At 36.7% G+C, this 22914-nt stretch overlaps 1 protein-coding gene across 1 annotated transcript in view; it reads right to left on the bottom strand.

Moving 5' to 3' along the window:
* PDE3A (phosphodiesterase 3A) overlaps positions 1 to 22914 on the bottom strand; it is a 357231-nt gene that overhangs the window by 54321 nt on the left and 279996 nt on the right. Inside the window, exons 3-5 of the mRNA XM_043439874.1 lie at positions 12546 to 12803; positions 9842 to 9996; positions 2601 to 2725 (exon numbers count right to left, since the gene is read on the bottom strand). Of these exons, the coding sequence (XP_043295809.1) occupies positions 2601 to 2725; positions 9842 to 9996; positions 12546 to 12803 (538 nt within the window). The remainder of the gene's footprint in view (positions 1 to 2600; positions 2726 to 9841; positions 9997 to 12545; positions 12804 to 22914) is intronic.

The following is a 22914-nucleotide window of genomic DNA, read 5'->3' as shown; positions in this document are numbered from 1 at the left end:
AAAAGAATAATAAATATTTCTAAAGAGCAGAGAGGACCAGATTAATTTCTGGAAAACCAGATTGCCTTTTGTGATTTCTTTCAGCAATTCAATGCCAATAAAATGGTATTTTGTGGAGGAAGTGTCTTCGTATGCTCACCTGTAGAGATTTAAGAAAAGTATTTGTCGCTCAGTCATGTTCAACACTTAGCGGTCCCATGGACTGTAGCCTGCCAAGGTCCTCTGTCCATGGAATCCTCCAGGCAAGAATACTGGAGTGGGTTGCCATGCCCTTCTTCAGGGGATCTTCCCAACTCAGGGATTGAACCCAGGTCTCCTGCATTGCAGGCAGATTGTTTAATAGCTGAGCTACCCAGGAAGAATAGTTTCAACAGTTACCAGTATAAACTAGGTGATCACAGGGGAAAGAAAGTACTAAATTTTCTCTTCTAGATGGAAGAAACAACAGAAGTCCTTCCTTAAGTTGTGCTGTTTAAAATTAAGCTTATATTCCAAGGTCGCCTCTTAAAATATTAGTGGAATGTGAGTACTGGTTCTCTAACCCTCATAGAAACACTACCATTTCAGGACTTCTGCTTCTGGCTATAATGCAATAATTTGTAGTAAATCCATCTATTTGTTCTTTGAGAACAAATAGAAAAGCTGAATTAAAAATAAAAAAGTTATCATGGCAAGGCAACCAACTTGGAGAGATAGGTTTCCAAATAGAAGAGACCCTCAGAAGGGTGAGCCGAAATCCTGCAAAATGTTCTTCCATCCAGAGCATTATTTATTGACCACTGGCAGGGAACAAAAGGCTAAGAATCCAGGCAGACTGATGCAGCTATTAGGAAGGCAAGCCAACAGGGCTTTTAGCAACGTCATAAGGCTGATGACACAAATCCTGGAGTTTGGGGCTGCCATGGCAGCCAGGACTTGAATGTCTAACAGCCCAGTGGGAAGAGGGCAGCTTTCCCCTTGAGCCATTTGGTGAATTCCTGAGCTGTGATAAAGGCAGGAGATTAAGAAGCTAAGCAGGGAGCTACTGAAAAATCTCAGCAAGGCTTTCTACAATGCTAAGAGATGAAAACGTGGAATGAGAACATTCCAAGAAGGAGTTGCTGTTACTGTTTAGTCAGTAAGTCACGTCTGACTCTTCTGCGACCCCATGGATGATAGCCCACTAGGCTCCTCTACCCATGGGATTTCTCAAGCAAGAATACTGGAGTGGGCTGCCACTTCCTTCTCCAGAGGATCTTCCCAACCCAAGGATAGAACCTGTGTCTCCTGCATTGGCAGGCATATTCTCTACCACTGAACCAACAAGGAAGCCTCCAGGAAAGAAAGGTCAGAGGAAATACCCCAGACTCTCAATAGGGATTTAAGGATGAGGCCAATTTGGAGACAGAATCTGACAAACTATTTCAGTTTTGAGTTATCACAGATTCTGATTAAATAAGGTCATCTTCCCTGAAATTATTCTATAGATACATTCCTACCTGAAACTTCACTGATACCTAAACTCCTTGCCAAAGCTCCTGGGTTCCATCTGGCCTCTGTCTACAGACCTGCTTTCATCTCCCTCTCTGCATTCACAGCTCTCCCTTTCTGCTTGATGGCTTTGCCAGTCGTCATTTAGAATCTTAAGTTGTTGAAGCTTTCCATCCACATGTTGGATCTTTTATCTCTTTAATTCTTTGAAAGTTTTCCCTCACTTTCTTATCATAGCCTTTAGCACACTACATATACACCAATAGCTTATATTGTGTATCTGTTTATACGCTCCACTTGAATGTAAGTGAGAATTCTGTGAAAGGAGAAATAGGGTCTGGCTTCATCACTGCCGTATTCCTCAAACTATTTCAGTGTCAGATAGTAACTCTGGATAGTGAACACTCCATACATATTTATTAAGTGATGCTTGAAGGAAAGAAAAAACTGATACTTAGAAGCACAGAGGGTACATTGACACCAACCTGAAAACCCCCATGCAGATCCTAGACGAGAAATCACAGTAAGTTTCATTCTGTACCTGGTTTAAAAGAGAAGGAAAACCTCCCACCCATGTTACTCCTGGGTTTTTTTGGTTGCTGATATTTGAGGTTTTTCAAAGGGCTGTCAAAGGTCCTGAATTGTATTTTCTCTGACTTTACATACCTCTTCTTTTTGTATTTTTATACTGGGGGTGTGTGCAGGTAAGTGACATGGAGCAAGAATTTCTTTGAAAAATTATAGTGTATATAGTAAATGAAGCATTTCCTAGAACTTATAAATATCATACTTCTGGAAAATATTTTTTTAACAGACACTAAAAATAAAATTGAAATTTCATAAGTACTTCATTAGCTTTTATATTAATAAGTTAAAGCTTGCCTACTCAATAATTACACTGATTTAATATTCATCCCTTAAGTTCAAGATGGGATATTTAGTGCAGCTATCTTAAAAGAATCTGCATCATCCTATAAAGTGGAAATTTCAGTAACTAATTGGTTAGTGAGGGTTTTTGTTTTTAGAAGAGTCAAACCAAACACATCTGAGTGTTGCAACACTTAAAGCTTAGTTCATTCCATGATGGCACACTCAGTGAGTGTCAGCTCTTTCCTCAGTAGGTTCTTTACCTGGTCGATTTTGCTTTTTAGCCTTTACATGGTTAGAGGCAGAAACAGCGTAGGATGAAGTGAAGGATCTGCTTTTGGTGAGAGTCATCATCACTGGGTTTTTCCAAGAATCTGGATTAATAGCACTGCAAAGACAAGGTATAAAGAAAAATGAAGAAACTATCCTTTGATTACTGGGGCAGACCTTACCAGAACCCAACCATTATTTTCATAGTAGACGTTCCAATCTGAGTCATGGTCCAGGTTCAGTGACAGAACCACTTGACTCCCAAGTGACAAACTAGGTTATCTGAATTCAGTCTGAGTTACAGGGTCATAGGACACACTCTTCAAGGATACCGGGTTAACCAAGACAAAAAGAGAGCTTTACTGTTCGTTCAATTACTCGGTATCCAACACCTTCTTATTCTATTTCCATAATCATGTTCCTCAAAGATCTTCTAAAAACATGGCAAACTAACTTTAAGATGCACGTGAACTTACATTAGGTATGAATGACATGATGCTTTCTTATATACTTTTTAATTTATTATTCTTGGTGTAACTAAATTAAGAAATTCAAGTACTTATCATTCAAAGACAGTATTCTTGCAGTATCTTGAAGGAAAAGGTTAATAACAGGTCTTTAACCAACCATTTCTTTTACTGGTGATACCCTGTAAAGAATGGAATGATGAGACAAATTCCCTTGTAGATACTAACGATACTAATGGACCTGCTACTAAAGGTAGCACGGATGCTATTTACTAGGAGAAAGGTAATCGCAGTGAGTCTTCACTCAAGGGAATGCTTTTAGCAGGATATCCTTGCTCTGTCTAGGTATTATTGTAAATAAACCTGGAATAAATTTAAATAAATTTAAATAAATCAGAAATCAATCTGGAAGGTTGGGATAGAGAATACTTCAAAAAATCCATGTAACTAATGGATATAAATTTTAGAGCGGTTTCAAACCAAAATTTATCTGTAGGCACTGCTCAAAACCTTACATTCTGAATCTGAAACAGAATCTATTGTAATTTGAGAGAAAAAAAAAATAATCGGGAAGCCATATAGACTGTCTTGGTTTGCTCCAAAGGAAAAAAGTGTGTAGTCTACAGCCATAACACCCTAAAACACGTCGGATCTTGTCTGATCTCAGAAGCTAAGCAGGGCAGGGCCTGGTTAGGACTTGGATGGGAGGAAAAGTATCTGCTTTATGTTTTGGTTTGTGTTTTGCTATCATCGGTGTGTTTTCAAGCATTAGTAAACTTGGTAATGCATAAAATCTGTAACTTGCGTGAGTGTAATTGGACAATTTGATCCTTGGCCAATCTTAGATTGGCAGTGTAAGCAGGATGTACCTGGTCTCTCTGGGTGGCTTATTGTAAATAAAGATGAAATGGATGGAATTACAGAGTCGTTAATGAGTAGAGATTGTCATGTAAGCTATATAGTTAATGAGGTATAATTTGGAGGTGTTCTATAAGCAAAATAGTCAAAGTTATGGTTTTTCCAGTAGTCATGTATGGATGTGAGAGTTGGACCATAAAGAAAGCTGAGCACTGTAGAATTGATGCTTTTGAACTGTGGTGTTGGAGAAGACTCTTGAGAGTCCCTTGGACTGCAAGGAGATCCAACCAGTCCACCCTAAATGAAATCAGTCCTGAATATTCATTGGAAGGACTGATGATGAAGCTGAAGCTCCAATACTTTGGCCACCTGGTGCAAGGAACTGACTCACTGGAGAAGACCCTGATGCTGCGAAAGATTGAAGGCAGAAGGAGAAGGGGACGACAGAGGATGAAATGGTTAGATGGCATCACTGACTCAATGGACATGAGTTTGAGCAAGTTCTGGGAGTTGGTCATGGACAGGGAAGCCTGCTGTGTTGCAGTCCATGGGGTCACAAAGAGTCAGACACAATTAAGCTACTGAACTGAACTATAACCAAAATGGCATCCTTTGTGCAAGCATCATGATGTGTGTATTGCTTACAATTCTGCATATTAAGTCCAAACCAGAACACGTGCTAAGGTGAAATGACAGGACTTTTAGGGTGTGCTGCACTACCAGTTTGAGACCTCTCAAAGGGGAAGATGCTGAGCGTTTGCTTGGCTACTGCCTCTGTCCTTTGATTATTAGTAAATTTACTGATGGGAAAGGTCTGTTACCTGTGTTCAGTCTTATGTGACATTCTGCTACTAATTACCTCATTTCATCTCTTGTATCCTTTTCAGAGAGATTTTTCTTCAACTGTTGACCCAGGTATTTTAAAATTTCATCTTTTCTCTTTACTTTAAAAAGCATTTGAAAAGTGGAATGAGTTCCAGCAATTATCAAATACAATTAAGGATAGCCTACAAGATAATATTTGTTTCATATCCTTCTTGGAAATCTCATTCTAGGCAATTCACAAATGTCTGGATTTCTGAAACAATAATATCAAAGAAAACTTTGAATCTGAGATAGATAACTATATCAACTATTTCCTGATACCACTATTCCCTGTCAATTACTTTTGTGGGATTGATTGATGTATGAGACTTACTGTGAAGACATTGTATGTAATGTTTATGTGGCCTACCTGTCTTCTCAGCACACTGTATATAATAAACAGATTGTGACTTTTCTATGTAGGCTTCCAAAAAGACGTTAACATTAACTGAATTTATTTTTTAATACTTTAAAGAGTTATATTATTAAAAGTGTGTTAGTCACTCAGTCGCGTCTGAGTTTCTGTGACCCCATAGATTATAGCCTGCCAGGCTCCTTTGTCCATGGAATTCTCTAGGCAAGAATACTGGAGTGGGTAGCCATTCCCTTCTCCAGGAGATCTTCCTGATCCAGGGACTGAACCTGGTTCTCCTGCATTGCAGGCAGATTTCTTTACCATCTGAGCCACCAGGGAAGCCCTCTATATTATTAAAACTAGCTCAAAACTGTCTGCTTCTATTTTATATTTCTTTAACAAAAACATTTAAGATAGGCTGACTTTGAGAAATTTCATAAAGTGCAATAATGGAGCATCTTTAATGTGTGGGAAGTTAATGAACTTCAAGATAAATAAAATCCTAGCCATATATCCTTTCTTAATACAATAAATATTAATTCCTTATGAGATATTGTCAATAAAAATGATAAATCAATATATATGTGTGTATATGTGTATGTATGTTCATATATACACACTTTATAATTTACAGGTACTTTCAAATGTATTCCTTTGTGTGAGTCTTCAATAGTTTTCAGCTGTCTATTGATCTTTGCCTTTGTGATTCCTATTTAGATCTTATTAATATGTAATGATTTGAATTCCAGTGAGAAAAATGGCTTAGGGGAACATCTACTTGGCCTTCCCACACTAACACAGCATGCAAAAACTATCTATGTGTTTGCTGTGGAAGACCTCAACCCTCCTCTACAAAAGTGGATTTTATCACCTTAGTTTTACTCATAAAAACTTCATCCTAGGTCCTAAAAGTCTTACCAGGTCCTAACAGTTTCTTTTACCAAGTTTACCGCCTGCTGTCATTTCCATGGCCAATGTGGAAGGCTTAGGTTATGATTCATTTCAGACTTAAAGTTTCTCTCAAGCTTACTTTTTTAAAAAATAAAGCACCTATTGGTATTCTTCCACTTAATTTTATTCCACTTGTCTCATCATTCCCGCTTTCCTGAAGAATTCCTTCTGGTGGGTACCAAGGCTCTGGCTACACATCTCTGAGTGGTGGGGTCAAGATCCTTCAGACTCTCAGTCCAGTGTCTTTTGACTCAGCTGGATTTAAAACCACCCAGGAGTAAATCACCCAGCTATGTACCTAAAGGAACATAAGTTGAGGACTGTTTCTACTTTTCACTTCCTACTCTTGTTCTTCTTTTGATCACTGCAGTCCTCAAAGAGCCTCAATAAAAAGACAGACATGGAAAGGAAGAAATAAAAGGACTGACAGGGAAGAAGCTTCAAAGATTAAAACTCAAGTCAGTTTTGAAATCAGTCAGTTTTAGCAACAGGTCTTCTAAATGAAGAAGGTTTTAACTTTGGTTTATTAGTAGGGCTGGAGATGTTCTGAGGCCATCTTTTCACTATTTTCACCCACAACAAACGATGAGTCAACCGAAACTAGCTGTGTTTAATGGTGGTACCATTGCTGCTTACGGACATATGGTTTTCCCTTAAAGGGCTAAATTCTCTTCAGAATGAATCTTATTAATATGTTTTTATAATGGTGAAAAAGTTGTATTACTCTCAGACGTTATATCAGGATTTTTAATAGGATAGTGAAATTAAGGAAGAGTAAGTTAGTGGAAAAAGCATACCTAGGCAGGACATCTATGAGTACTTCTAGGACAAAGGGAACGAGTGGGATTGTATGCCATTCCTTTTCTATTTTGAAAATAGTTGAGAAGGAGCATTTATTTCATAAAACAGAATGACAAAATCCTTAGGAGTTAAGCTCATAAACGTTTTTGAAAGCCTCTTCCTCATGTTGATTTCAATTTCAGCCTCTAATCTCATTTAACTAAGAGAAGAGAGGAGTAGGAGAAATGAAATTTGATGAGAAGTAACAAATAATAACAAAAAGAAAGGAGACATTTAAGAAAGCTTGAATGAATTTTTGATAGAATCATTCTATGGATAGTAAATAAAGGAGCATGAACTATACTATGACAGGAATCTTGACAAGGTGCCCTGGTAAAATAGACAACCTCTCTAAAGATATATACCAAAAACATAAAATTCATGTTTTTAAGCAACAATTACATAACTATAATTTCCTACCGCTTATCAGTATTTGTTGGTGTAAAAGTCAACAACAGTCAATATTTTCATGGGAAAATACAATTAGTGACTTATAATTTTGAACTTCAGGAAATGTTCATGAAACAGATTAACATCCTCCTATGGTGATGTTTTGAAGTTTCGCAAACATCCAGGTGATAAGACAGAGTGGAATTATGTCAATTCATGTAAAGAAAGAATCATTCATGCTTGCTTCTGATTCTATAGGTTTATTAAACCATCAGTAATATTTAACATGAAAGAAACCAATTCTGTTTTTAAGTAAGAAAGCAAGAAAAGTTAGCAGTCATTAAAAATTCTTAGGATTTGAAAGGTTTCCATTTCTCTGCCAATTTCAGAATGGGGCTTTATATTCAAAGCCAAAGTCAAAAGAAAATCACTTATAATATTGTCATCACATAGTTCAATAAAGATGTGGTAATTTTTCAGTCATTAGATCATTAATAAAACTGATGTAAATGTTTCAAAAACCTGAAATCGTATATGGTAAATGTTCTCATAATTATTATTCACATAAAGTATGCTATTTCTATGCCAAATAGAAAAGGACAGATTCAGTAGCTTTCTCTGAAAGAATTTCTCTCATGATGATGTTTTCTTCAAAACTCTTTCTAGATCTTAGTATTATCTTTTCCTTAGCTTTGGTAATTCTGATTTTTCAACCACGTTGTAAAATTAGAATTAATATTCTAAGTAAATTGTATTCTATTTATTTGTATTGAGGAGCAATCAAAATATAACATGATATTTGTTTTAGGCACCTAACATAATGATTTGATATTTGTATATACTGTGAAAGGATCACCACAATGCGCTGTATGCTCAGTTGCTCAGTTGCATCTGACTCTGTGACCCCATGGACTGTATGTAACTCACCAGGCTCCTCTGTTCATGGGGATTCTCCGGGCAAGAATGCTGGAGTGGGTTACCATTTCCTCCTCCAGGGATCTTCCCAACCCAGGGATCAAACCCAGGTCTCCTGCATTGCAGGTGGATTCTTCACCATCTGAGCCACCAGGGAAGCCCAAGAATATTGGAGTGGATAGCCTATCTGTTCTCCAGGGGAACTTCCCAACTCAGGAATTGAATTGGGGTCTCTGCATTGCAGGCAGATTCTTTACCAGCTGAGCTATCTGGGAAGCGCAATAAGTCTAGTTAATATCCATCTGGTGGCTTAGATGGTAAAGAATCCACCTGCAATGCGGGAGACCTGGGTTGGGAAGATCCCCTGGAGAAGGGAATGGCTACCTGCTCAAGTATTCTGGCCTACAGAATGCCATGGACAGTCCATGGGGTCTCAACACACATATTTGTACATTTTTTTTTTCTTCTGGTGAAGACTTTTAACATCTATTCTCTTAGAAACTTTCAAATATACAATACAGTATCATTAACTATAGTCAGCGTGCTGTATATTCTCACAACTTACTTATTTTATAACAACAAGTTTTGATCCCTTTCACTCATTTTGGCTACCCTTGACCTCTGCGTCTAACAACCACCAACCTGTTCACTGTCTAAATAAAGTTTAAGTTAAAAACTGTTTGAACATATTTAGTTGCTCTTAGAATGATCTACCGTTGATCTGATTTTCTGCCCTTCAAATAATGCCAGGAGAGGTGGTCTGGTGAACTGGGGGAAATCTAACAATCATTTGCAAATGTTAGGTTGGATACCTTTGATGTAAGAATCCAACACAGACCTCAGTCCAGGTAAAATCTAGTCTGTCTTTATTCTGGGTTCAACTCTACCCATCCAAATTTGCAGTAGCAGACATCACTTCAAGTCACTGTCCCCATTTGTACTTAAGGCCATACAATACCATTTAAGCATAATTATCTGATATCAATCCTTATACTGCTCTGGATTTAAACCAAACACTTTTTTCATTTTCAAAGCTGGCCTCAAACCACTATATAATCTGTAGGGCCTCCCTTCCCCTGTAATTTTTTTTTGCCGTATATTATAAATCTTTATTAATGATCATTTTTCATAATTAAGTAAACAATCACTTTGGATGCTACTATATTTTACTTTATATATATATATATATATATTTTTTTTTTTTTTTAACTTTTCATTTTGTACTGCGGTATAGCCAGTTAACAATGTTGTAATAGTTTAGGTGCACAGCAAAGGAACTCAGCCATGCATATACTCGTATCCACTCTTCCCCACGCTCCCTTCCCATCCAGGCTGCCACATAACACTGAGCAGAGTTTCTTGTGCATGCAGTAGGACCCTGTGAATGATCCATCTTAAGCACGGCAGTGTGTACCTGTCCTCTGAAACTCCCTAACTGTCCCTTCCTTCCATCCTTCCCTCCCCCATGGAAACCATAAGTTCATTTTCTAACTCTATGAGTCTATTTCTGTTTTATAATCCCCTGTAATTTATAAATAATTTTTGATAAGGAACTTCTCCCAGAAACATGAACCCAATAGGAACATCACCTAACCTGGATGAAGGTGCTTCATGCAGCTTGATGCTGGCACTTCGGTCCCTCCGGACAGGGGCAGGCTCCAAAGTGGGCAGACCTGTGGCAGAAGTGGTGGTGGTCCAAGTTGATGAAACTCGTCTCAGCAAACCGGGGGGCAAGCTCCTCCTCAGGCGCTGGGAAGAAGGAACATTGATTTTATTACCAAGCATATTTCCTATCACTAACTTCTATGTAATATAATGAAAGAAAATGAGTTTTTAATTAGCAATGAATATATTAAACTATATTGGTTGAATATCATACCTCTAAAATTTGGGCACTCAGAAATTCAATAAGGAACTCTGGCCAAAATCAATGAATATTATAAAAATAACATTTTGGGACCTTCATTTCAATGATTATATAAAAATGGGATTATGGGAAATGAGAGTCATTTACTTTTGGGGCTAATTTTATTGTCATATTCATCCAACAGGGCTTACATACCTATAAATATTAATATATAACTTATTATGAGCTGTATTTCTATTAACTAGCACAACTGTTGTTATACCAAAGTGTTTACTGATTTAATTGATTTAATCCTTGATTTAGAAACGACGGGATCTAAGGGTAAGAGTGTAACTCACAAGATGTACCACTTCTCGTGGTTAATATGACTTAAGACAGACAGGCATTTGGGTGATGTCATCAGGACAAACATCTTTTTTTTTGAAAGGAAAGTATAATTTCTACATACAACCAATAAACCTGATACAGAAGAGGCGCCTGGGACAGACCAGGAGTGGGTGTGAAGAGATGGGGAAAGGTGCCCCAAGAAAGTGAAGGAGAGCAAAGAGGAAGTGGGGGTGCTTCACCAGGCAAACCATCCTTCTCCCCAGTCCCTCCCAGGGAGGAGAATGCGCCCAAGTCTCCCCAGCCTGCCCTCCACTCTTTTCCCTGGTCCCAAAGGAAAAGCAGTCTGCTGACTAGGCCTCCTCCTTGACCAGCTCAAGTTTAGTCCATAACCAGGTCTTTGGGAGGGAGGGTAGAAGTCCTCCAGGAACCTGAGTCCCTGGAACTGGGGGTTCCCCTCCACGTCTGGTGCACTGTGAGGATGAACGCCTCTTAACAGAAGACTCTGCTAGTCGATCTGCGATTCCCCTCTTTGTCATTTCTTCTCCTACCTTAGCCTAAGTGGGATTCGTGACACTCTCAGCACTCAGGCATGATTTTGAGTTCACCAGCATGAACAATGACCCTCCAAAGAGTCTTAACGTTAAAAATGAAAGGGAAGGTAATCTAATACAAATACAGCAATAGTGATGAGGTAGGAGCTCATCATTTTATTTGCGACTGGTGACTCCGAGAAGAACAATTGTGCAAGCAGAGTTTAACAAAGAGTCTGCTCTTCCTGAAGACAGTAAAAGCTTTGAGAATTAAGTATATGGCACTTTGGGATTCAAGGAGAACTCTGATATTAAATAGTTTCCAAAATCTCTTAAAGATATATACCTTAGGAGGGAATTCAACAGGAAGAGAAAATGTCAAGCGATGTAAATATCAGGATTCTTGTCTGTAAATCTGTCACTGACTCTGTGCCTATTTTGAGACACAAGGGAATCAGTTTCTCTCTCTACATCCATTTACTTTCATATCATGCTTAACCCTATCTTTCTCAGAGAAGTAGATGTTCCAAGGAAACTTAAAAACACCTAATTGACAAAGTTATCTGAAGGATAGTCCTGAGTCCAGAGACCCACAATAGCAAGAACACAGATGTTACTGACTGACCATGAGCTCCAGGGCACAGCTGCTTATTTACCAAATAAAGAACTGTGTTGGATATACCTGAGACCACTGAAATTTGGCTTCTTTTCCTTTTTTTTTTTTTTTTTGGTCCTTAACATGACTTGTTTTCAACTAACACTGAAGTCTAAACTGGAGGTAGAACCCTACTCCCTACAGCTCACTTTTGTAAAACTCTCATATCTTACATGTAAAAAGAAGAAAATACATGAATCACTAAGGCCAACTTCTACTTTAAATAATCGAAAATCAAATAAATTCTTCTAAGTTAAAAACTTGTTGGGTTTGGGAAAGACCTGAGGGTACCGTGAAGGCTACCATACTAAAAAATCAAAGAGGAAAGGAATCTCACATTTTAGAAGGCAGTGAATTTTCAACAGAATCCACATAAGTGGGAGCAGGGGGTTTTGCCTGCTTTTCTTTCCCACTGCTATTATTTTTATCCCACAGACTAAGTCCTGATATATAGAGAAGAAAAAATCTGAACACATGAATAAAAAAAGTTAATGTGAATCTTTTTGTTTATAGAAAGCTATCACGTATAAGGATGGAAGTTTTCATGTTTCCTTTTTTATTACTTTGGTCACCATGATTGACAAACACTTCTTAGGGGAAAGAAAGTGAAAGCATTAGTCACCGAGTTATATCTAGCTCTTTGCAACCCCATGTAACTTAGCCCACCAGGCTCCTCTGTCCATGGAATTTTCCAGGCAAGAATACTGGAGTGGGTTGCCATTCCCTTCTCCAGGGGAACTTTCTGACCCAGGGATTGAACCCAGGTCTCCCACACTGCAGGCAGATTCTTTACCATCAGGTAAGACTTCTTGGTGGGGAGGGGCTCACTGATATGAACCCCTGGGTGGGCGTGGAGTGATAAGGAAAAGGTCTAGGAGAAACAGTTTCACACTTTCAGGAGCATGTCATTAACACCTACCTTGGGAATAGCCAGCTTGTCTTTTTCAGAGCTTTCTTCAGAATCAGAGCAGGTGTAGTTTTCACTGAAGGACACGATGGGGTTCACCCTGGGCTTGTGAATGGCCTGGATGGTGAGTTGCGTGCTGAGGAGGTTGCTCACTGCCCTCAATGACGTGCACACGTTGGGGGGCAGAGACGGGTCTGCCAGGAGGTCAGTGATGAGGCCGTGAGCCTCTCCCATCACGGCAATGTCCACAGTGATGCTGGTTCCTGAAGACTGAGACATCAAACACAGGAGGTTGGCTGAGAAAGGCCTGAGGCTGGAGGCACAGGAAGGGAAACTGGGCTTTTTTGAAAAAGTGGACCAAAGCGTCGCTAGGCTGATAGTAAAGTAACATTCGGATCACATTTCTATTTCAAATTTTGCCCAAATTTGCCATATCTTTTTGCTATTTTTGTGTTCATAGCACATTTTTTTACTGCTAGACCCTGCAGGTTTTGGAGACAAAAAGATAAACATTATTTTTTTTTTAAATAAAAAGCTTCAGGAAACAAAAAAAAAGTATTCATATCAATCACTCCTTATGAAGATCTCAACATTTTAATGTACTTCATATAGTAAGTGTCCATCAATAGATGAATTGAAAAGATGTGATAAGATATATATATACATATACTCACATATATATATATATATACACAGACATATATATAATATATATGGTTGGCCAAACAGTTTGCATTTTTCTTATAATCTTATGAATTTTATGTAGACACACACACACACATGTGCATATATAAATATAAGCCAGGCTTCTCTGTCCATGGAATTCTCAAGGCAAGAATACTAGGGTGGGTAGCCATTCCCTTCTCCAGGGGATCTTCCCTATGACCCAGAGGTTGAAACCTGGTCTCCCACATTGCAGGAAGATTCTTTACTCTGAGCCACCAGGGAAGCTCAGACACACACATATATTTATTTATGTACATATTATGCATAATATACTTATGTGTATTATATATATATATATATATATATATATATATATATATATATATATATAATGGAATACTACTCAGTCATAAAAAGTTTCATTCTGAAAAGCAACATCAATATAGCATAAAATTTTAATTTTAGTAATATTCTCATATGATATTTGAGCCTGGTGTGTGGTAATTATTCAATTAATATTAGAAACACAAAAAGCACCTCATTGTGCTGTTCAGATTCACAAACTGTCCCTCTTGTTGTTGTCAGGAAGAACAGAAATTTCTGTTCTGGAATTCTGTGGCACATCGGTCATATTCTGCCAAACTGCCCCTCAGACTCAGAGTTATTACTCTATCCTTGCTAAAGGAATGAAGGACATAAAACACAGAGGACAGGGATGTTCTTACAACCTGCTGGTCAGGCAGTAATGTAGACAGGAAGATGGGGAGCAAGGGAGGGCATAGGCACGGTCAAGGTGAAGACAGTAGATGAAGCTGAAGGATGGCGCACAGACGACTGTTAACACTGGAATGGTGCATGCAGCACAAGGAGGCCGGAATACTGGTGGGGGTCACTGTTCCATCCTCCAGGGGGTCTTCCCAACACAGGGATTGAACCCAGGCATCCTGCATTGCGGGCAGATTCTTTACCAGCTGAGCCACCAGCGAAGCCCACGAGGAAGCCACCTAACTTTAAATTGAGTAACAGTGACGGATGTGTAGGTTTTGGAACTAGGCTGTTTGCTCCAAATTCTGGCTCCTGACCCTACCACTTCCTATCATATGACCTCTGGCACATTCGTGAGCTCTCTGCACTGTGGCTTCTCCATCTGTAAAATGGATATAGTAGAGAACCAACCTCAGAAGGTTATTTTAATGATAAGAATTAAAGGGCAGGGATTTCCCTGGTGGTTCAGTGACTGAGAGTCTAATGCAGAGGATGTGGGTTTGATCCCTGGTTGGGTAACTAGGATCCCACATGCCGCCGAGGAACTGAATCTAGGTATCGCAACTACTGAGACAGTGCTACTACTAGAGAGAAGCCCGCAAACCACAAAGAAACATTCTACGTGCTGCAATGAAGATTCCAGGTGCTGCAACTAAGACTCAATGAAGCCAAAAATAAAAAATTAAATTAAAAGAGGACTTAAAAGGTAGATTATATACAAGGCACTTACTATAGTGCTGGTTATAAGTGTCCAATAATGATAATGATATAAATAATAATAGTAATAATTCTGGAGTTTTTCAGTAAGAGGTTATTAGAAGTTAGACTACATAGTTGGGAGAAAATAAACTCTAATCATTCACTTAAAAATGAACTCCAGAGATATGAAAAATTTAAATGTATAAAATTATCAGATTATTAAAAGGAAACATGGGGGACTATGTTATAATCTTGGGATTAGGAAGACTGCTAAAAATAATATAAATGGCATAAACTGTCAAGAAAATGTCTAACAGATCTGACAAAACACATAAACTTCTCATAAGAAAATATGCTAAAAGCAAAGGTATAAAACAGTCCATGAAAGAATATCTGCTACCCAGAGAAGATAAAACATATGTGAATAAAAGCCCTCTAAAAAAATAAAAGTCAATAGAGAATTCCCTGTTAGTTTCACTACTGAGGACCTAGGTTCAGTCCCTGGTAAGGAACTAAGATCCCACAAGGTGTATAATGGGACTATATATATAAATCAATAAAAGATAAACTGGGAGAAAGGGAATGAATATACAATTAAAATAGAATTTAACCATCAAATACAAAAAATGCTACTTGCCTCATGAATGTTTAAGATAAAAATTAATGCAATAAAAGCAATGTTTACTTAATTAAATACAAAACAGTAAAAGATTACTAGCACCAAGTATCAGTAATGGGTTGAGGAAATGAGCAGTAAGTAAAAACAATACAATATTTTTGGCAAGAAGTTTTTGCTGAACCTATCAATTTGTAGTTTAAATGTACATATTCTATAATCTAGCAAGACAACGTAGACATCTAAAGAAAAACTACATTTACACAAAAATATAAAGAAAGATCACAAAGGGCACTGCAATGTTCTGATAACAATCAAAGAGTGTGGCCATAAATGCATATCAACAGAGATATTGTTAAAAAATGCTGCAATATAAACATAAAATATGTACTTAAAAAAATATTTGGGTAGATCTGTAAATGTTTATTTGGAAAAATATTTATAAAACATTGTTCTGTGGGGAAAAATGTATGTCACAGAAAAAGTGAACATGCATTTTTTTTGTAATCAGAAAAATATGATAATTATGAAAATACCCAGCATCTATGAAAGGAACTAGTCTTACAGCAATAGCAAGGATAAATTATTCTGTAAAGCTATCGTATAGAAACTATGTCTTTTCATACTAGAATAATAAGAGTAGCGATAGTAATACTGGTGGATAATAATGGTGACAGCTGATGTTTATTCAGCAAGAGTCTACAAGGTAAGTACTATTATTGTTTTATTTTTATTAGTCAAAAATTACTTGCCAAATAACTGACTCAAAAATAACTCAGAATCAGATAGCTGGAGCATGAAAACGTCAGGCTGCAAACACATACGCTATTTCCACAGCCCAAGAGCTGAGCTAGCAGGACGAAATAAATACCGAACGTTTTCATTGTACGTTACTAAATATATCTGTAATTATTTAATACTTTATTTAATCATTGTGCCATGTTTTTCTCTCTCTGTAGGTTTAAATATCTTCCATGAACTGACATGAAAATTTTAGTGTAACATTAATAGTTTTAGGATATATGATTATGTTTATTTCACATATTTACTTACATTGTTAACTTAAAAAACATTTGTGAGAAATGCCATGGAATTGGTTTAACATTCCCTTTCAGAAATGTATTCTCAAATGCATCTCTATTTATTATGCTTCTGAAAAACTCATCCGGTATGACCTTCTTAAACAGTAATATACATTTCTTTCCATGTTGTTCTAATAAACTTAATCTACTACTTAATCACTGTACTGTTACCCTAGAAAATTGAAAGTTTAAATCAAACTTTGTATTCAGGACATAAAATTTTAAGATGTTTTGACAATAAAGTTAACAGTTTATATTCTAATGGCTAATAATTTAACACATTTCCTCAAAATGGTCTCAATGCATAAAACTTACAAATCTGAAGAAAAATCAGAATATATTCACTGAAAATTATGAATACATTTTAAAATAAATTATTGGTGAGAAAACAAGTCTATTTTATAATTCTCTAATTTTATGTCTTATTAAAACACTTTTTAAAAAGTAATGGATGATTTCTTATATATACTCAGAAAAAAGCAAATGACTGAAAAATTGAAAAGTAACTTTAAAATAAAAACAGAACTGAAAACTCATCCTTACAAGCAAATGTCAGTATTACATAAGAATTTAGAAAACAAGTACATTATGTAATTCAATGCTACAATACTGTTGCTTTCGTGAAAGCAAAGGTCTTCAAGTGAAAACAAAAGCAATATTCAGGCTAATAAAAAGCAAATTATCCAGAGTGGAATTGGCTAAGAAACCAGACACTTTTACTATTGAAAAAGTCTCCCTACTGTTATAAACTCAGGACTTTTCTTTTAGTTTTATGATTTTAAAATTATGTAACAGTTAAAAGTTTATCACACATAAGAAGTTATCATCAGTTTTTGGCTCATAACAAGAGGCTTCAATGAGGCATGAAATCTAAACCTAACCATCACATTCGTTTGTCACAAACTCGCCAAGACTAACCACACATGGATTGCTGAAACACAGAAAGATACATGGGCTGCTATTTCAATAAACAGAAGGCAAGCTATACAGAGCCATGCACATTCAGGGAGTCATTTTAAAGAAATTTCAGGGGAGCGGGGCTTTGCCTGATTGGTAGTGTTTTTTTCAGACAAAAACACAAAATATGAAACATGACGCGGTGACTCATACAGCGGCTATTTCCACACCTATTCAATTTTCAAAATAAAATAATTCAATTTTTAAGTATACCAAATAATGCTCAGTAAAATTTTCATTTAACTGGTGAAATCTTAGATCGTGATAATAAACACTAAAGGTTAAGTTTATATTAAAGCTACTTTAAAGGAAAGTCTTAAGCTAACAGCCTGAAATCATCTTTGAGTGCAATAAATAACCCTACTGAGCATAAAACCACAGTTGAGTCTTTTTATGGTGCACATGATCAAACGAATCTTTTCGTAAAAAGAGTGACCAAGCAATAAAAAAACATTTTACTTTGCATGCTATCCTTATAATGGAAACATTTATATTTAACACTTAAGAAAATGCAAGTATAATTTTCTGGGCCCTATTTAAATGACAACCAAATTTGGATTGCTACCTTTAAATAGAAAATCTGGATTTTCAGTCTGATAAACAGTGGAGTAAAGTGCAGTTTTATAAATCAAACCAAAAATAACCGGTTCTTTTGGTAAATCCACCACTTTTCAAAGCACCTGGTTCTTTCAACATCTTCCTTTACCCCTTCATCTCCTTCCAGTCTATTTCACCATCTCCAGAAAGTCTACCCAATGTTGGTTGCTATGGTAACAATCTAGTTTGCTTCCAAGTTACTTTACTCATCATAAACCAAAGGCCCAGAAAAGCTGGAGTTAGAGATAAGTTAAGGAAACAACAACAAATACACTTAGAAATAACATTAAATGTAACTCCTAGGCTAGGCATGTATCAACCAATTCAATTATAGAAAATTTGTTTTTATGGTCACTACTTCTGTGGTAAAACTTTGAAATTACACTACTGGTATGATAAAGGGGAAAGATTTGAACATGTGTAGGGGTCAGAAAAAAGCTTATACTCTAGGTAGGGTATCTAAATTTCTAAACTACCGTAAGCTGCAAATTATAAAAAAAATTGGCAAATAAATCTATTTAGTCAAATGACTAACACAATGTAAAACAAAATTATGTATATTTAATTAATATAACATTATTTGCTGAGGTCCTGTGTTTGGGTTTCTATCAACATGTTATTCAGTAATGGAGAATTTCTTTTTATTAAAGAATGTTAAATTTTATTATAATTACATTATTCAAAAATTAGTTTAATTTTAACCAGTAGTAAATGCTTATCAATGACTAAGTAATAAACACAGTTAAAGCGAAATTATAAAAGGCACCTGTGAAAAGTCACAGAAATGGAGAATTCTTCAAGGAAAAAATCATTCAGAAATCTTAAAAGATAACTATAGGAACAAGGTAAATATAAACAAAGTAAACAAGCATTATTTCACTTCAAGAAAGTCAAGGTGCCCAATGGTAAAATCAGAATGGGTTTGAGAAAACTGATGTCAACATCAATTAGTGATTCAAAATGATGAAAGAGATTATTTGATGTAGAGGGTAAAGACATTGCATCCAATTCTTGACAAAATTTTTTTTGGGATGGCATTAGTATAGTCAAGCTATAGCTCTTCTCCCTATATATTTTGAAGCAAATTTAAATTGATAACAATGCAATAGGCTAAATACATCCCTGCTCAAAGGCAGAAGATGTAATAATTCTCCAGTCTTCTGACTCAGTGAATCATTTGATGTGTCACTTGCTTTGGGCATTAATTTATTCTAACTGGAGGAAAATAACTGGAAGTAGCACAAAAGCCACTCTTCATAATTCTACATGAAACTCAAAGATAGCTTACAAATGTGAAAGCAATAGAATAGAGGTAATTATCTAGACAACCAAGTCAAGTTGCTGTATTCCTCAAATTGCACCAGTTTTTCTTTTTATTCAATAGTTTACATTTTGTGATGGTTTCCAAAACCAACCATGGCTTTTCTTCTATGAGATACTGTATCCATTGGAACAATCAGGGTCTCCCCCTGAAAAATCAGAGAACTAGCCTGGATCTTTCTAAGATCCCTCCCAGATTCTTTACTGTCTGAGACACCAAAGAAGCCCCTCCAATTGTATAAGTTGAAAGCATTTCTTTATATAACAAACATATACATACATATCAGAGAAGAAAGAAGGAAATAATTATAAATTATTATTTAAATAATTAACTTTCTTATTTCTTGGCCCATTAAGGGTTTTATATTATTTTTATTTATTTTTAAAATTTATTTTATTGAAGTATGGTTGATTTACAACACTGCATTAGTTTCTGCTGTATGGCAAAGTGATTCTGATATATATATATTTGTGTGTGTGTGTGTGTGTTTGTGTATGTTTGTATTCTTTTTCATATTTTTTCCATGATGGTTTATCACAGGATAGTGAATGTTCTATACAGACATAAATTTTTTTTAAGTATTATGTAGACTTTGAAAATTTATTTCACTGATTGCTAATCCTATTCAAGCTTTACTTCTAACTTATAATTGAGTCACTGATGCTGTTTCCTTCGTATAGTGAAATGTCTAAAGTACAGTGAATACTTATGGGGAATGGGCTTCTCAGGTGGCTCAGTGGTGAAGAATTCGCCTGCCAATGCAGGAGACTCGGGTTCGATCCCTGGGTTGGGAAGATCCCCTGGAGAAGGAAATGGCAACTCCCTCCACCATTCTTGCTTGGGAAATCCCACAAACAGAGGAGCTTGGTAGGCTACAGTCCATGGGGTTGCAAAAGTGTCAGATATGACTTACTGACTAAACAGGAACAAATTATGCGGAATAGACTATACTCTGGAACTTCCACTCCCAATAGCTGAGTTGCACTTTGCCAAGGGTCAGTTTTGTTTTGGTCCTAAATCTGTTCAGACCAGTTGTAACTGTCACTGCAACTTATACATGCTAATAAAACATCTATAAACCAGTGATATTTGAATGAATAATGGAATAGTTTATTTAAAAATTAAATTGAATAATTTTAAAGACTGCATAAACAGATTCATAAAGATAAAGCCCTGACATCAATTTCTGTCAAGTAGGGGTGAAACAACTACAAAGATTCAAGAAGAAAATGATAATGTGCCTGAAAAATTCGCAACTCAGAATGCATCTAAGTGCCTAAGTCAGTCCTACTGTTAAAAAAAATAAAAATAAAAAACCTGAACCTGGTAGTCGTATGGGTGTGCTGCATGTAAGATAAAATGGGACTGTAATCAATATAGTAAAAACATACACAAAGAGAAACACTCTTGGCTTTTCATAAAAAATGTGTGAAATCCCCATAGTCATATGTAGAGTTAAATATATATTACTAGAGGTACAGAAAATATGTTTATGATTCTCTGCTTTAAAAACTTTTAAAATTAACAGACCAATTACTAATTAAGAGGGCTCTATACTATTTCGAACCCAACAGCTTCTTTCACTTGAAATGAAACAAATATAATGGTCAGGTCAAAGTTATTCATCATTATTCCTGGAACAAGGGAAAGAAAGTGAAGTTTGATTTATGAATTAGCACATGATATACAAAAAGTTACGAATGTATATTTTTATCATGTATAATTTGGAAGGTGTTATAGGTAAGAAATTGGAACAAAGATAAAACAGTGAGATATAAAAGGAAGTTTTATTCATTTATCAATATCAAATTTTTATTTTATCTGGTTAGTACATGGGGCCTTTGTGGAGAGGAAACGGAAACACACTTCAATATTCTTGCCTGGACAATCCCATGGACAGAGGAGCCCAGTGGGCTACAGTCAGTCCATAGGGTCGCAAAGAGTTGGACACGACTGAGCGCGCGTGCACACACACACACACACACACACACACACACACACATGGTGCCTTTAAGAACGCAGGATCTAGAATCAGAATCAGATAGCTTGTGTTTAAATTTCAGATCTGGTGCGATTTGGGGCAAGTCACTCATCTCCTTAGTTCTTATATTCTCATTTCTACAAACAGGGTAAAAATAATATCCACTCTATAGTGTTATTGATGATTCATTGTGATCAGGCACATAAAGAACTCAGTAGAGGGATGAATAGATTCAAGGTATTAGATCGGATAGACAGAGTGCCTGAAGAAGTATGGATGGGGGTTCGTGACATTGTACAGGAGGTAGTGATCAAGACCATCCCCAAGAAGTGCAAAAAGAGAAAATGGTTGTCCGAGGAGGCCTTACAAATAGCTGAGAAAAGAAGAGAAGCTAAAGACAAAGGAGAAAAGGAAAGATATACTCATGTGAATGCAGAGTTCCAAAGAATAGCAAGGAGAGATAAGAAAGCCTTCCTCAGTGATCAATGCAAGGAAATAGAGGAAACAACAGAATGGGAAAGACTAGAGATCTCTTCAAGAAAATTAGAGATACCAAGGGAACATTTCATGCAAACATGGGCACAATAAAGGACAGAAATGGTATGGACCTAACAGAAGCTGAAGATATTAAGAAGAGGTGGCAAGAATATACAGAAGAACTATACAAAAAAAGATCTTCATGACCCAGATAACCACGATGGTGTGATCACTTACCTAGAGCCAGACATCCTGGAATGTGAAGTCAAGTGGGCCTTAGGAAGCATCACTACGAACAAAGCTAGTGGAGGTGATGGAATTCCAGCTGAGCTATTTCAGTTCCTAAAAGATGATGCTGTGAAAGTGCTTCACTCAATATGCCAGCAAATTTGAAAAACCCAGCAGTGGCCATAGGACTGGAAAAGGTCAGTTTTCATTCCAATTCCAAAGAAAGGCAATGCCAAAGAATGCTCAAACCACCTCACAATTGCACTCATCTCACACTCTAGCAAAGTAATGCTTAAAATTCTTCAAGCCAGGCTTTAACAGTACGTGAACTGAGAACTTACAGATGTTCAAGCTGATTTTAGAAAAGGCAGAGGAACCAGAGATGAAATTGCCAACATCCATTAGATCATTGAAAAAGCAAGAGAGTGCTAGAAAACCATGTACTTTTGCTTTAATGAGTACTCCAAAGCCTTTGACTGTGTGGATCACAACAGACTGGAAAATTTCAAGAGATGGGAGCACCAGACCACCTTATCTGCCTCCTGAGAAATCTGTACGCAGGTCAAGAAGCAACAGTTAGAACCCGACCTGGAACAACAGACTGGTTTCAAATTGGGAAAGGAGTATATCAAGTCTGTATATTGTCACCTTGTTTATTTAACTTGTATGCAGAGTATATCATGCGAAATGCTGGGCTGGGTGAAGCACAAGCTGGAATCAAGATTGCCAGGAGAAATATCAATAACCTCAGATATGCAGATGACATCACCCTTATGGCAGAAAGCAAAGAGGAACTAAAGAGCCTCACGATGAAAGTGAAAGAGGAGAGTGAAAGCTGGCTTAAAACTCAACATTCACAAAATGAAGATCATGGCATCCAGTCCCATCACTTCATAGCAAATAGATGGGGAAACAACAGAAACAGTGACAGACTTTATTTTCTTGGGCTCCAAAATCAATGCAGATGGTGACTGCAGCCATGAAATTAAAAG

The sequence above is a fragment of the Cervus canadensis genome, chromosome 21, assembly GCF_019320065.1.
Source record: "Cervus canadensis isolate Bull #8, Minnesota chromosome 21, ASM1932006v1, whole genome shotgun sequence".
Lineage (NCBI taxonomy): Eukaryota > Metazoa > Chordata > Mammalia > Artiodactyla > Cervidae > Cervus > Cervus canadensis.
This window is presented reverse-complemented; position numbering and strand designations above follow the sequence as displayed.